Source organism: Otolemur garnettii, unplaced genomic scaffold, assembly GCF_000181295.1.
Source record: "Otolemur garnettii isolate 467f Iridium unplaced genomic scaffold, OtoGar3 scaffold00018, whole genome shotgun sequence".
NCBI lineage: Eukaryota > Metazoa > Chordata > Mammalia > Primates > Galagidae > Otolemur > Otolemur garnettii.
This window is the reverse complement of record NW_003852413.1, coordinates 15,479,761-15,495,139: the sequence shown is the minus strand read 5'-3', so window position 1 is coordinate 15,495,139 and position 15,379 is coordinate 15,479,761. Positions and strand designations below refer to the sequence as shown.

Genomic DNA, 15,379 nt, shown 5'->3' with positions numbered 1-15,379 from the left:
TTTTTTTTTTTTTTTTTTAGAGACAGAGTTTCACTTTGTCACCCTTGGTAGAGTGTTGTGATGCCATGGCACTCTCCCCAGGGTGACAGCTTGAGGCTCTTTCTCAATAAATAAATAATAAATAAATAAATAAAAATGGATCTGAGAGGTAGAAGTTGAATTCTGTTACATTTATGTATTACATAGTGGTGAAATCTGGTGTACTCACAACCCCAGTATACATTGTGTACACTATTAGTGAACCCATCACCCAAATAGTGTACATTATACATTCATCCCTTACTCTCCCCCCGTGAGTCTCCGATGTCCATTAGGCCACTCTGTATGTCCTGGCATAGCTCCCACTTGGTCGTGAGAACATGCACCATTTATTTTTCTGTTCCTGCTTCATTACTTCCCTTAGGATAATGGCCTCCAGTTCCACCCAAGTTTCTGCAAAAGCTCCTTCCTTCTTCTTGTTTTTTTCTTTTATTTGTTTTTTTGTTTTGACATGAGGTCTTACTCTGTTCCCCAGGCTGGAGTACAGTGGCACAATCCTAGCTCACTGCAAACCTGAACTCCTGAGCTCAAGCAATCCTCGTGCCTCAGCCTCCTAAGAAGCTGGGAGTACAGGACAGGTGTGAGCCACCACACCCAGCTAATCTGTGTGTGTGTGGATGCGGTCTCACTATGTTGCCCAGGCTGATCTCAAACTCCTGGGCTCAAGTGATCATCCTGCCTTGGTCTCCTGAGATTCTGGGACTTTAGATGTGAGCCACTGCACCCAAACCTATTCAATTCTTACTTATGACTGTGTAGTACTCCGGGATACTACAAAATATTCACTGCATTTTCTTTATCCACTCATTGGTCAATAGGCACTTAGGTTGATCCCATATCTTTGCAATTGTGATTGTGCTGTATATAGTGACTTTTTTTTTTTTGGAGACAAGTCTCACTTTGTCACCTTTGGTAGAGTGCTATGGCATCACAGCTCACAGCAATGTCAAACTGTTGGGCTCAAATGATTCTCTTGCCTCAGCCTCCCGAGTCAAAGGGACTATAGGCGCCCACACAACACCCAGCTATTTTTAGAGATAGGATCTCTTGCTTAGGCTGGTCTCAAACTCCTGAGCTCAGGCAATCCGCCTGCCTCAGCCTCCCAGAGTGTTAGAATTACAGGTATGAGCCAGAGTCTGGCTGCATAGTGATTCTTAAAAGAAAAACGTCTCCCTGCTATACCTCACTTTTTCCAAAACTGATCAATTATGGGAGAGAATCAAGTATTTCTCCTGCATTTCCTATGTAAATTATACCTTAGTGTAATTAAATAGTTGACCAGGGCAACTTTCACTTGATGGAATCATTTCAGATAATAAATGAAGAAGGCATTAGTATATTTTGCAAACTCTAATGAACTAATGCTTCTGGGTGGTTATTGTCAAAGGCTACTAGAAAATAAAAAGATAATCAGACATTATGGGCCTCCTAATGGAAATATACACTACCTCCTATGATGCACTCTTGCTAAATAAAAACTAAACTGAATTTCATTGATCTGTATCAGAAATTCAGGGGACAGATGGGGTGAGGTGGCTTATGTCTCTAATCCTAGAACTCTGGGAGGCAGGAAGCTCCCTTGAGCTGAGAAGTTTGAGACCAGCCTGAGCAAGGACAAGACCCCATCTCTACTAAAAATAGACAAAATATAGCCAGGTGTTATGGTAGGCACCTGTAGACCCAGCTACTCAGGAGGCTGAGGCAGGAGAATTGCTTGAACCCAGGAGTTGCTGGGAGCTAGGCTGATGCCACCGCACTCTAGCTAGCCTGGGCAACAGAGTGAGACCCTGTCTCAAAAAAAAAAAAGAAAGAAAGAAAGAAGAAAGGAAGGAAGGAAGGAAAGAAAAAATATTTAAAAAAAAGAAAGGAAAGAAAAAAAGAAAGAAGGCTCAGTGACCATAGCTCAGTGGTTAGGGAGCTGGCCACATGCACTGAAGTTGGTGGGGTCAAACCTGGCGAGGGCCTGCTAAACAACAATGACAACAATAACAATAAACACAACAGCCGGGTGTTGTGACAGGTGCCTGCAGTCCTAGCTACTCGGGAGGCTGAGGCAAGAAAATCCCTTGAGCCCAAGAGTTAGAGGTTGCTGTGAGCTGTGACCATATGGCACTCCATAGAGGGTGACAAAGTGAGACTGTGTCTCTAAAAAAAAAAAAGAAAGAAAGAAAGAAAAAGAGAGAAAGAAAATTGCAGGTGATAGAGGATGGTAAAGGTTACCATGGGGATGTGATCAACAAAATCCACACTATGGAAAACACAATAGAACAAATAACTTGCTATCTCAAGAAATAAATTATAAGGGGGAAAAAAGGTGGGAGAGTCTATAGATTTTGTATAAAGAGAGAGACAAGAACATGTACCAATCAATTGCAATAGACCATATCAGGCTCCTAGTTGAAATAAAAAATAAACATGTAAAAATAAAAATCATTAGCCAGGCATTGTGGTGGGTGCCTATAGTCCCAGCCATTCAAGAGGCTGAGGCAAGAGAATTGCCTAAGCTCAGGAGTTGGAGGTTGCTGTGAGTTGTGATGCCACGGTACTCTACCGAGGGTGATAAAATGAGACTGTCTCTAAAAAAAAAAAAAAAAATTCAGACAATTAGGGAAATTTAAACACTAGCTAGATATTTAATGATTTTTTAAAAAATATTGACAATGTTTAGGCGTGATAATGGTATCATGATTATTTATAAAAAAGAGTTCTTATCTTTTAGAAATATAAACTATCTATAGCTCAGCGGCTAGGGCACCAGCCACATACACCAGAGCTGGCGGGTTTGAATCCAACCTGGGCCCACCAAACAATAATGACAACTACAACCAGAAAGCAGCCGAGCATTGGGGTGGGCGCCTATGGTCCCAGCTACTTGGGAGGCTGAGGCAGGAGAATCACTTAAGCCTAAGAGTTGGAGGTTGCTGTGAGCTGTGATGCCAAAGCACTCTATGGAGGGCGACATAGTAAGACTCTGTCTCAAAAAAAAGAAAGAAAGAAATATAAACTATTAACAAACTCCAGGCAAAAACTGCCAGGGACACACGTGTAGTTGAACAAAGTCGGGTTTACTTATGACTTGTTGCAACCTGGAGGAACACATCATGAGGACCATGGGTGTCTCAGCAAGAGGGTGTTATGCAGGATTCATGGGAGGATTTGGACTTGTGTTAGGTGATTTGGAGAAAGAGTCAAAGAAGCAGATTTTGCCCCTGATTAGATTCTTTCCAGAAGTGAGTATAATACTATGATAGTAATTTAGTAATTTTTTTTTAAGAGACACAGTCTCACTTTGTTGCTCTCAGTAGAGTGCTAAGGCATCACAGTTCACAGCAATCTCCAGCTCTTGGGCTTAGGTGGTTCTCTTGCCTCAGCCTCCTGAGTAGCTGGGATTACAGGTGTCCGCTACAACGCCCAGCTATTTTTTGTTGCAGTTTGGCCGGGGCCCGGTTTGAACCTGCCACCCTTGGTATATGGGGCCGGCACTCTACCCACTGAGCCACAGGCGCCACCCCATTTAGTAATTTTTATTTAAAAGGCAAGAAGAGCAGAATAAAGGTAAAGCTGTGATTGGTAAAGAAGCCACAGCCACTCATATTAGCCAGTTTGGGGGAGATGTCTGGCCATATCTGGGGTTTAGACAACGTTCATGTCCTCATCTGTGTTCAGGCATGATGGGGGAGTGGTCTTGTTTTTGTCTCAACTCATCCTGGTCCTGGAGGGCCTTGTCTGGGGCTGGCGTTCTAAGAAATCAGTTATGTTCAGAAGCAGAACACCAAGGCCTACCTGTGATAGGTCCGCTCCTAGCTGGGTCAGTTCCCAGCTGTCAGGGAGGGGCTGCTTTTCTCTTTTTCTGTATATTGAATAAAGCAATATGTGTTCTGGGATTTGCTTGAAAATAACAGAAGGGGCTGGGCACAGACTAAATGGGATGGAGCATGAGTTAATTGTTAAAGCTGGGTGATGGGTGCGTGGGGGTTCATTCTACTGTCTTCTCTGCTAGGGTGTTTAAAATTTCCCCAAAATTAAAATAAATAAATAAGTAATGGACAAAACGGCCACTAGAAACAACGTTTGGTCATAGAGCTTGGAACTATTTTAATATTTCTAAGTCAGCATACCAATCTTTTTTTTTTTTTGAGACAGAGTCTCACTATGTCACCTTTGGTAGAGTGCCGTGACGTCGCAGCTCACAGCACTGGTGTTAGGGTGGCTCAGCAGGAACAGAGTGTTCCTACCACCTGGCCCCATAACAATATGGCTAGACAACCACTGACTTATGATCAAAGGATGTTAACAAGGACCTTTTCTTGTGTTATTTTATTTTCCAGAATTCCCTTCTCCACTTGTGTACTCACAGACTAACATGGTCATGAGAGGTCAAAATGTGTCTCTGTTTTGTTCCCATAAGAACAAATCACTGCAGATCACCTACTCCTTGTTTCGGCATGAGATATTCTTGGGAACCCAGAATGGAACAGGTGAACCCACGATTTTTAAACTCAACATCTCTGAAGCTGGTGACTTGGGCCCCTACAAATGCAAAGCCCAAGTTTTAAAATGTGTGAAATATAGTCGTGACTTCAACTTCACCATTGCTGGTAAGTGAAGGCCCTGCGGCTTGTGGGAGTCTTTCCTCTTCTATGAAGGGCTCTTCATGTCCCTTGATGACCTTTACTTGAGGGCCTGGAAACTATGTCACTGAGATCTTTATTCTTTTTTTTTTTTTTTTAAAGACACAGTCTCACTCTATTGCCCAGGCTAGAGAGCCCTGGCATCAGCCCAGCTCACAGCAACCTCATAGTCCTGGGTTCTAGCAATCCTCCTGCCTCGACCTCCTGAGTAACTAGTACTACAGGAGCCTGCCACAAGGCCATGCTATTTTTTTCTATTTTTAGTAGAGATAGGGTCTTGCTCTTGCTCAAGGTAGTCTTTTTTTTTTTTTTTTTTAATTTTTGAGACAGAGTCTTTCTTTGTCACCCTCAGTAGAGTGCCATAGCAACCTCACAGCAACCTCGAACTCTTGGGCTTAAGCGATTCTCTTGCCTTAGCTTCCCGAGGTCTCAGGCTAGTCTTAAACTCCTATGCTCAAGGGATTCACTTGCCTCAACCTCCCAGAGTGCTGGGATTACAAGCATGAGCCACCGGGCCCAGCGGAGATCTTTATTCTCGATAATTCCATTTCACTTTCTCTTGCAAAGACTTTTGACAATTTCAGATAATAGTCTTATATAGCCTAAGCCAAAAGTCTGATATCTTAACAGTAAGATTATTGAGTTCTTTTCCAAAAGCTTTATTCCACGATTCCCATCATGGGACAAAAACCACTTTTTTTTTTTTTTTCTTTCTGAAGACTCAAATAAGAAGACTTGGAATCAGTGCTGGGCCCTGTAGAGAGGGTGGTTGAAGTTCCAGGCCCTCTCCATCTCTCCCCCTGTACCAGGTTCCCTGCCGGCCACCCTCTTCTGCCTGATCACTTCTTCCCACTTCCATGTTTTTCTCTCCCATTTTCCTGCCCTGAGCATCTTATGGTCTAGCAGTAATGGCCTCGTCTGTGAAGGGAACCTTGATAATACACTCGTGGGAGAGAAGGAAGGGCTTCTGGGTAATACATGTGTATTATACCCGGAGTCTTCCAAACATAGGAACCCCGACTTCTGATTGGTTCTCTAGGCCTGCTCTAATCAGTATGGTAGCCACTAGCCACATGTGGCTATTTCAATCTGAATTCAAATTAATCAAAATTAGATGAAATGAGAAATTTTAGTTCCACTGTCTCATTAGTTACATTTCAAGTGTTCAATGCCCACAGGTGGCAACCAGTGAATAAGACAGACATAGACCATTTCCATCATTACAGGAAGTTCTGTTGGGTGACCCTGCTGTAGGTTAGTGATTCTTAGTTTTTTAGTTTATAACTATCTTAATAATCTAATGATAGCAATGGATGCTTTCCCTGGAGAAATGGTCTTATTTCTATTAGACTAAGCCTCCTGAGTAGCTAGTACTACAGGAGCCTGCCCTATTACTGAGGGCAGTTAACGTAGCTGATAGCATTCTCTAGAGGTCAGCCTCCTGCTGCCCCAGCCAGGCAACCCATCAATGCACATGTCTCTGTGTACAACTTCCCTGTGGTTGGTTAAAGTTTGATAGATTATAAAACTGTGTCCTCTTCAGTTAAGTCAGATCAGTAGGCACTATGGACTATGGAGTACCTACTCGGTGCAAACAATTGTGCTACTGGGATTTTTTTGTTTTTTTGAGACAGAGTCTCACTTTGTTGCCCTTGGTAGAGCGCTGTGGCGTCATAGCTCACAGAAACCTTTAACTCTTGGGCTCAGGCAATTCTCTCGCCTCGCCTCCCAAGTAGCTGGGACTATAGGCACCCACCACAATGCCCAGCTATTTTTAGAGATGAGGTCTCACTCTGGTTCAGTCTGGTCTTGAACTTGTAAGCTCAGGCAATCCACCTGCCTTGGCCTCCCAGAGTGCTTGGATTATAGGCATGAGCCACTGCATCTGGCTCTGCTACTGGGATTTTAATGACACCTAAGACATGATCTTGTCCCTAACACAGGAAGGGTTGAGAGGATGAGCCATAAACACAGATTCATTAATCATTAATTCACTCACCAAGTATGTAATGAGATTGTGCTAAGCCCTGACCATACACTGGTTCCTGCCTTGTGGGGTCTTGCCGTGGCACCCAGGCTGGAATGCAATAGCATCATCATAGCTCATTACAACCTGGAGCTCCTGGGCTCAAGTGATCATCCTGCCTCAGTCTCCTGGGTAGCTGGAAATATAGATGTGTGCCACCATGCCCAGCTAATTTTTCTATTGTTTATAGAGACGGGGTCTTGCTCCTGCTCAGGCTGGTCTCAAACTCCTGGGCTGAAGTGATCCTCCTACCACAGCCTCCCAAAGTGCTTAGATTATAGATGTGAGCCACTGTACCTGGCCAAGAACAGGAATTTTTTTTTTTTTTTTTTGAGACAGAGCCTCAAGCTGTCACCCTGGATAGAGCACTATGGCATCACAGCTCACAGCAACCTCCAGCTCCTGGGCTTAAGCGATTCTCTTGCCTCAGCCTCCCAAGCAGCTGGGACTACAGGTGCCTGCCACAGTGCCTCGCCTTTTTTTTTTTTTTTTTTTTGGTTGTAGTTGTCATTATTGTTTGGCAAGCTCAGGCTGGATTCGAACCCCTCAGCTCTGGGGTATGTGGTTGGCGCCTTAGCCGCTTGAGCTACAGGTGCTGAGTCCAAGAACAGGATTTTTAAATGTTTCTCTAACTACCTATTGATAGATTCATTAACTGGCATATTAACTAGACCTCGGTTTTAAACAGGTTATATGACACTGAGACACCCAAGTGGATCATGTATTAAGAGGTAGTAAAGGCTCGGCGCCTATGGCTCAACCGGCTAAGGCGCCAGCCACGTACACCTAAGGTGGCGGGTTTGAATCCCCAGCCCGGACCCACCAAACAACAATGACGGCTGCAACCAAAAAATAGCCGGGCGTTGTGGCGGGCGCCTGTGGTCCCAGCTACTTGGGAGGTGGAGGCAGGAGACTCGCTTGAGCCCAGGAGTTGGAGGTTGCTGTGAGCTGTAATGCCATGGCACTCTACCCAGGGGGACAGCTTGAGGCTCTGTCTCAAAAAAAAAAAAAAAAAAAAAAAGAGGTAGTAAAAGTAGCATGAGAATGGAACCACATGCTGGGGGTGGGGTCGGGTGGGGTGGAGGAAGAGGAGGATCGCAAGGAAGGAGGGAAGAAGAGGGAGCACTTCTGCCTGGAGGATTTAGCAAAGGTCTTGCAAGGAAGGTGGTAGCTGAATGAACTTAAAGGACTCCTTGAAATTTCAAAATATAACTGGTTTATCAAAGTTTAACTTGGTCTTTCTCTATTCCTGGCGACTGACCCATTCCTCTCTCTGGAATGTACCAAAACAGACAAACAAAAAATAATGAAAGAAAGAAAAGAAGAGTTGCACCTCACCGCAGCTCCCTTCCTCAGATCATGGTGGCTCTGTTATTCCTTTCACCAGTCCTTCTACAAACTCTCAGAGAAGTCCGCATTTTTCCAGTTACTTTATCAATTACGATATCCAGTTACTGATATCAATTCGAATCATTCCGTCTCAGAGAGGAGTCCATGCTGTTTGCTTCCTCATGAATGTTTCAGCTCCTCTTTCCTGCAAATTACAAGAGGTAGATTTCACTTCCACAGGAAGAATATCCTATCGGTGCTATTCTCAAGCTAAGTTGCCCTCTGAGGTCACCATCTGGAGGTGCTGTTCATCTTGTCACAGGGATTTCCATGCAGGCGGAGACGGAGCAAGGAGATTCTAAATTCTTTTCTTTGGTTTTACTTTTGCTTTGGTCTTATGTTTTACTGTTTCTGTACCAAATTGATTTTGTTAAAAAAAAATTTTTGTGTAAACCCGGCACAGTGGCTCACTCCTGTAATCCTAGCACTCTGAGAGGCCGTAGTGGGTGGATTACTTGAGCTCAGGAGTTTGAGACCAGCCTGAACAACTATGAGACCCCATTTCTATAAAATAGCTGGGTTTTTTGGCTACGTGCCTGTGGCTCAAGTGGCTAAGGCGCCAGCCACGTACACCTAAGGTAGAGGGTTCGAATCCAGCCTGGGCCCGCCAAACAACAATGACAGCTGCAACCAAAAAATAGCTGGGTGTTGTGGCAGGTGCCTGTGGTCCCAGCTACTTGGGAGGCTGAGGCAGGAGACTCGCTTGAGCCCAGGAGTTGGAGGTTGCTGTGAGCTGTGATGCCACAGCACTCTACCCAGGGGGATAACTTGAGGCTCTGTCTCAAAAAAAAAAATAGCTGGGTTTTGTGGCAGGTGCCTGTAGTCTCAGCTACTTAGGAGGCTGAGGCAAGAGAATCACTTGAGCTCAAGAGTATGAGGTTGCTGTGAGCTATGACTCCATAGCACTCTACTCTGTCTCCAAAAAAAAAAAATCGTGGACCCTGGAGTCAGTCCTCCCTCTGCCATTTACTAACTGGGTGATCTTGGGCAAGTTTCTTAACCCCTCTGAAGCACAGTTGGTTCATCTGGTGGAATGGGTGTGATACTATCTACCTTGCAGGACTTAATGGTCAAATGGGATAAAATGAGTTGTATGTCTGGTACATGATACTCCACAACTATCCTTCCTTTCCTGTAAGACTGGTTTATCAGTGAATTATATAACAAAGCATACAGCTGGGTCCTCCCACAGGATAGGGTTTGGCCTGACGGGGTGTACCAGACCCACACAGTTCCTGTTGAGAGTTTCCCTCAAACCTATTTAGCAGGTTACTTCCTGCTTTGTGGACGATGTGAGAGTGTCTCAACCACACAGCTGACTTCTATAAATGAACATACAGTTAGAGAAAATGATATTTTTGGATTTCTTAAAAAAAAAAAATATTGCAGAGCCAGATGCAGTGGTGCACACCTGGAGTCCCAGCTACTCGGGAGGCTGAGGCAGAGGATCATTTGAGGCCAGGAGTTTGAGTCCAGCCTGGGCAACAAAGCAAGACCCTATTTCCTAAAAAAGTTCTAAATAATTTTAAAAACGATTGTCAGTCCCCCACCTCCCAAAAAAGGAAAAAAAAAGGCCTCATTGTAACCTTTATAAAGATTGAGCGTAAAAGCCCCTCACCGTTTCATACGTACTTGGAACTGGATTGACAAAATTATATTCCTTATCCACAATAAGCAGACTGTGAATTCTATGAAAGACAAGCTTGCACCCCAATTCTTCAAAGCAGAGAGACACCCTCACTTTCTGGCTTCCTCAGCACCCGGCTCGTGGCTCACCACCTGGGCTTGGCCACAGGCCCCTTTGCCCTTCCCGCTGGCTCACCGGCTTCTTGGCTTCACCTTTGGGTCCACAGCCTGGAATGGAGCAGTGGATCTGTCTCCATCTGTGGACTGAGTGAGTGAACGCAATCTGCTCATCCCTTTCTCGTGCATGTTCTTCCTTCCAGACCCGGTGACTGCCCCACTGCTGACCATCTCGATCACTGCAACAGGGACAGAACGACACGTAACACTACGCTGCTTCTCAGCCCGTGGCTCACTGCCCATCAATTACACTTTTTTTGAAAAAAATGTCCCCATATCATCAGCTATTTCCAAAAATGCAAGGGAGCCTGCCGAGCTGAACTTGACCAGGAAGGACACTGAAGAGGAAGAGTACAGGTGTGAAGCTAGAAACGGGCTGCCTGACCTCGCACAGTACAGCCAGCCCGTCTCCATGGCTGCCACGGGTAAGGGCATCTGAGTTCTTTCAGCAGGGTCTGGACTCGCTTCCAGAAACTTCAGCTGCTCCTCTGCCCACCTATTTCCCACTTTGGCCACCTGTTTCTGATTCCGGGATCCCGCTGGTAGGATCCACGCAACTTCTATTGGTTGCTTTCTGCTACAGAGAAACCATAGAGAAGCCTAGAATCTGGTCAGGCAGGGGCCTTGGGGTGAGACTTTCTGCCCTAACCCTGCTTCCCGCACTGCCCTCCCAGTACCTGGGTTCTAAGTAGCCGTATCAGCACTTGCATCTCTCTTGGAGAAACACAAGTCTTTTGGTTCTCTCTTTTTATTGACTTCTGGCATCTGTGCCCTCCACTTGGGTGTTTACTGCCCCAGTGCTAATGTTTGGTGATCACCTGCTTAGGCCAAGAGTGGCCCCTGACCCAGCCCTGTGTTTGAAGGACTCTGCTCTGGCATCTCTAGCCTATCACTTACCTGTAAGCTTAGGAGTTCAGGGAGCCACGGGGACGTGCCTACCTGGACCCATATATACTCCCACTTGTCTGCTCCACACTCTGGGCACCTGGACCAAAATTACCTACCCAGTTAGATCAGAACCCACTTCCAAGGTGTGCAGGAGTCTGTATCCTAGCTTGTTTTTTCGACAACAGCACACAGTGAGAGTGGGGACTTCCCTGAACAGAAGCTAAGGGAGCTGTTGGCGGTGGTAACGGACAGTATTTAGAAAGGCAGGCTGGGAGTCCACGGACATGCAAGGCCCCTTCAGTGCAGGTGGGAAGGGGGCAGGCTGGGACTGCAGTGGGCTCTCCCCATGCTGCCATGGTGCGGTGCAGAACTCTGGAGAGTTTTGGAATTCTGTTTGCAAACCTGACCTTCTGGGTCCTTACTAAGGTACATTTGTCAAGGAAGGAGAAGGATAGAAGAAAAACTAGGTTAGCAAAGGCAGAAGGCATGCTTGGACGCTGAACTCTTGCCCCAGCCACATCCTTGGAAGGACAGTGAGCTAGGCAGCCGAGCACTTAACTACAAATCACAGCCCTTCCATTTACAGGCTGTGTGATCTTAGGAAACTCACTTAACCTCTCTGAGTCCTACACTCTTCATCTATAAAAAGGGAGTCCCAATAAAGTAAATAAGGCAACATATGTAAAGGGCCTGATAGCGTCCGGTATGCAGCGAATACTCAATAGATGGGAGCTGTTTGGGAGACACGGTTGTGCCAGCATGGCCCAGGGCTCTGATCTTACTGATGCTTATGACCCTGACATGCACCCAGCCATCCCTTGTTAAATGCTGTGGTGCTTTTCTCTTCCTCAGAAGAGGCTGTGGAAGGTATGCTTGGTGACTTTGTGACTTTGAGAACTTTAGTGACTAACAAGTTAGTCTCGTGAGCAGATGTCTATAGCAGTCTGGGAATCTGGATGCACAGTATGTTGGTTAACTTGGGAGACGGCTGTGATCGTCCCTTCTAGAACATTTACCAGCTCAGTGTCATGGGGAAAAAAAGCACTGTGGTCACCGATGAATGCTGTCTTCCAGGTGGGGACGGCTGTCCTCTCTGCCTGCAGCTACTGCTTCCGGGGCTATTACTGGGGCTAACGGTGATAGCCCTAATCCTGGCTTTTTGGATACTATCCAAATACAAAGCAAGTAAGTTCTCCAGGCGCTTTGCCATTGCTTTCCCGTGGGTTTTGGATACAGACAGCAGGGCAGAGGGTGAGGAGGAAGGGACAAGGTGGATCAGAAATGGAATGGGGGAAAGAGGAGGGAAAGATGAGAAAGGGAAGGATAAACAAAACGGACTTCCCCAACAGTCCACACATAGGTACAGTTCCCATTTCTCTGGTGAAAGCCTTTTCGGAATTAGATTGTAAGCAGAACCAGATTCACGGGCATGCAAGCTGGTGCCCGTGCCAAGACAGGCTCCATGCCTGGTTTAATGTTCTGCCATCACTATCTAAATTTTTCTCTTTTTTTGAGACAGAGAGTCTCACTCTTGCCATGGGTGGAGTGCTGTGGTGTCATCATAGCTGACAGCAACCTCAAACCTGGGCTCAAGAGATCCTCTTGCCTCAGCCTCTCAAGTAGCTGGGACTACAGGCACCCGCCACAGTACCCTATTACTTTTTTCATTTTTAGTAAAGACCAGAGCTCGGTCTTGCTCAGGCTGGTCTCTAACTCTTGAGTTCAAGTGATCCTCCCACCGTGGACTCCCAGAGGGCTAGGATTACAGGTATGAGCCACCATGACCAACTAGGAGTACAAATACTGTTTTAATGAGAGGCCCTTTTCTCTTCTTTGTATGACTCTTTGTGGAAGATGTACTTGCTTATGAATTTAAGAACTTGCAAACTGGCTCAGCACCTGTAGCACAGTGGTTACAGCGCCAGCTACATATACCCAGGTTGGCAGGTTCCAACCCGGCCTGGGCCAGCTAAACAATAATGACACCTACAACAAAAAAAATAGCCGAGCGTTGTGGCAGGCACCTGTAGTCCCAGCTACTGGGAAGCTGAGGCAGGAGAATCACTTAAGCCCAAGACTTTGAGGTTGCTGTGACTGTCACGCTACAGCACTCTACTGAGGGTGACATAGGGAGACTCTATCTCAAAAAAAAAAAAAAAAAAACATGCAAACAAATGTTCATTTTGCTCTGGGTCTGCACATTGCATAGCTTGTCCTAGCTACAAACTCCTCAAAGCCAAGGGCTTTGCCTGGTATTATCCAGCAGCCTCACTGGATGAGATACTGGGGGGAAGCTCATCACACAAAGACAAATAAGAGCATTGTTCCTTTCTTCCCCACCTCAAGTGCCAAATTCAGCAAAAACCCTCAATGTCCTGAGGAGCCTCTGTTACCACTTTTCACTCTTTATGTCTTCTGACCACCCAAGGTTATGATTTCTTTTTTTTTTTTGAGACAGCCTCAAGCTGTCCCCCTGGGTAGAGTGCTGTGGCATCACAGCTCACAGCAACCTCCAACTCCTGGGCTCTAGCGAATCTCCTGCCTCCACCTCCGACATAGCTGGGACCACAGACACCTGCCACAATGCCCAGCTATTTTATGGTTGCAGCCGTCATTGTTGTTTTGGCAGGTCCGGGCTGGATTCGAACTCGCCACCTTAGGTGTATGTGGCTGGCACCTTAGCCGCTTGAGCCACAGGCACCGAGCCGAGGTTATGATTTCAAAGTGGCTTTTTTATTTGGCACCCACGTGTGGAAGAATTTTAAGGTTTCCACAAAAGACTATATCTTGGCACTGGTACCCACTGGCAAGCCAAGGGGTATTGGGCAGGCCCCTTTGTCTCTCTGAGCCTCAGTGATCTGACCTGTGAAATGGGGTCATGGAGATGCTCTGACACTGGCAAGAGAACAAGATATTAAGTGTGGGGCCCCTGTGATCCCCTCCATCTCTAGAGAGCCAAAACTCAAGGGGGGAGGAGTCAGTTGACACAAAACAGAGATGTCACAATTTACTCACCTCATACATGAGAAGAACATCTCTCCCCTTTCTACAAAAAAAGCAGGTCTTGCAAAAGTGGCATTAATATTCTTGATTACTGACCAGAGCTAAAACAGAGTACAGTTGGGTTATTTACTGTCATTTGAAGATATGCTTCTTCAAGACTGTCCCAAAGCTTCTTATAGACTGTTCTCTTCAGGGAGGAAAGAAAATGTGTTGGAGGGTGGTGCGTGTGGCTCAGTGAGTAGGGCCCCAGCCCCATATACCAAGTGTGGCAGGTTCAAACCCGGCCCTGGCCAAACTGCAACAAAAAATAGCTGGGCATTGTGGTGGGTGCCTGTAGTCCTAGCCACTTGGGAGGCTGAGGCAAGAGAATCGCCTTAGCCCAAGAGCTGGAGGTTGCTGTGAGCTGTGATGCCACAGAACTCTACTGATGGCAACAGAGTAAGACTCTGTCTCAAAAAAAAAAAAATGTGTTGTAAAGCATAATCTGATAGGCAAAGCACGTTCCTCACAAAGTTGGGAAAGTAAGTTGGAATAGCCCTGGCTTGGAGATGTGGGTGCTTTAAATTCTTTGTTGAGCCCACGGTTTTCCTTTGTTAGACAACATTTGGGGCCATTGGAGCAAGTCACTCTTTCAGAGATTTGGGGGAATTTTACTCCTGCAGAAGAGACCCCCAAAAAAGAAAAATGTGGCTGAATTGGTTTAATGATTCTGTACCAATTTATGTAGGAAAAGCTGTGCGAGGTAACGCCCCCAAGGACTGTGGAGCCACACCCCTGGAAGTTAGAATATATGCAAATATCAGCCTAAATCAAACAGGTAAGAAAGAGAACTTTGGGCTCAGCGCCCACAGCACAGTGGTTATGGTACCAGCCACATGCACTGAGGCTGGTGGGTTCGAAGCTGGCCAGGGCCAGCTAAAACAATGACAACTGCAACAAGACAATAGCCAGGCATTGTGGCTGTTGCCTGTAGTCCCAGCTACTTGGGAGGCTGAGGCAAGAGAATCTCTTAAGCCCAAGAGTTTGAGGTTGCTGGGAGCTGTGATTCCACTGCACTCTCCTGAGGGCGACATAGTAAGACTCTGTCTCAAAAAAAAAAAAAAAAAGGAGAACTTTGTCAAGTATTTTAGCTAGTTTTAGGTTTTTGTCTTTTTTAATTTTTTAAAGGTGGCACAGACATGTGTGTAAAAAATTGAATAAAGGGGCAGCGCCCTTGACTCAGTGAGTAGGGTGCTGGCCCCATATACAAAGGGTGGCGGATTCGAACCCAGCCCCAGCCAAATTGCAAACAAAAAAATAGCCGGGCATTGTGGTGGACACCTGTAGTCCCAGCTACTTGGCAGGCTGAGGCAAGAGAATTGCCTAAGCCCAAGAGCCTGAGGTTGCTGTGAGCTGTGATGCCACAGCACTCTACCGAGGGTGACACAGTGAGACTCTGTCTCTAAAAAAAAAATAAAAATTAAAAATAAAAAATAATTGAACAGGCTCGACGCCTATAGCTCAACCAGCTAAGGCGCCAGCCATGTACACCTAAGGTGGCGGGTTCGAATCCCCAGCCCGGACCCGCCAAACAACAATGACGGCTGCAACCAAAAAATAG

At 46.0% G+C, this 15,379-nt stretch overlaps 1 protein-coding gene across 1 annotated transcript in view; it reads left to right on the top strand.

Moving 5' to 3' along the window:
* The window catches only part of MILR1 (mast cell immunoglobulin like receptor 1), a 19,004-nt gene extending 4,037 nt beyond the window's left edge, over nt 1-14,967 (top strand). The window contains exons 3-7 of the mRNA XM_023511220.1: nt 4,368-4,637; nt 10,032-10,313; nt 11,851-11,961; nt 14,507-14,637; nt 14,947-14,967. Of these exons, the coding sequence (XP_023366988.1) occupies nt 4,368-4,637; nt 10,032-10,313; nt 11,851-11,961; nt 14,507-14,637; nt 14,947-14,967 (815 nt within the window). The remainder of the gene's footprint in view (nt 1-4,367; nt 4,638-10,031; nt 10,314-11,850; nt 11,962-14,506; nt 14,638-14,946) is intronic.
* The last annotated feature ends 412 nt before the right edge of the window (nt 14,968-15,379 follow it).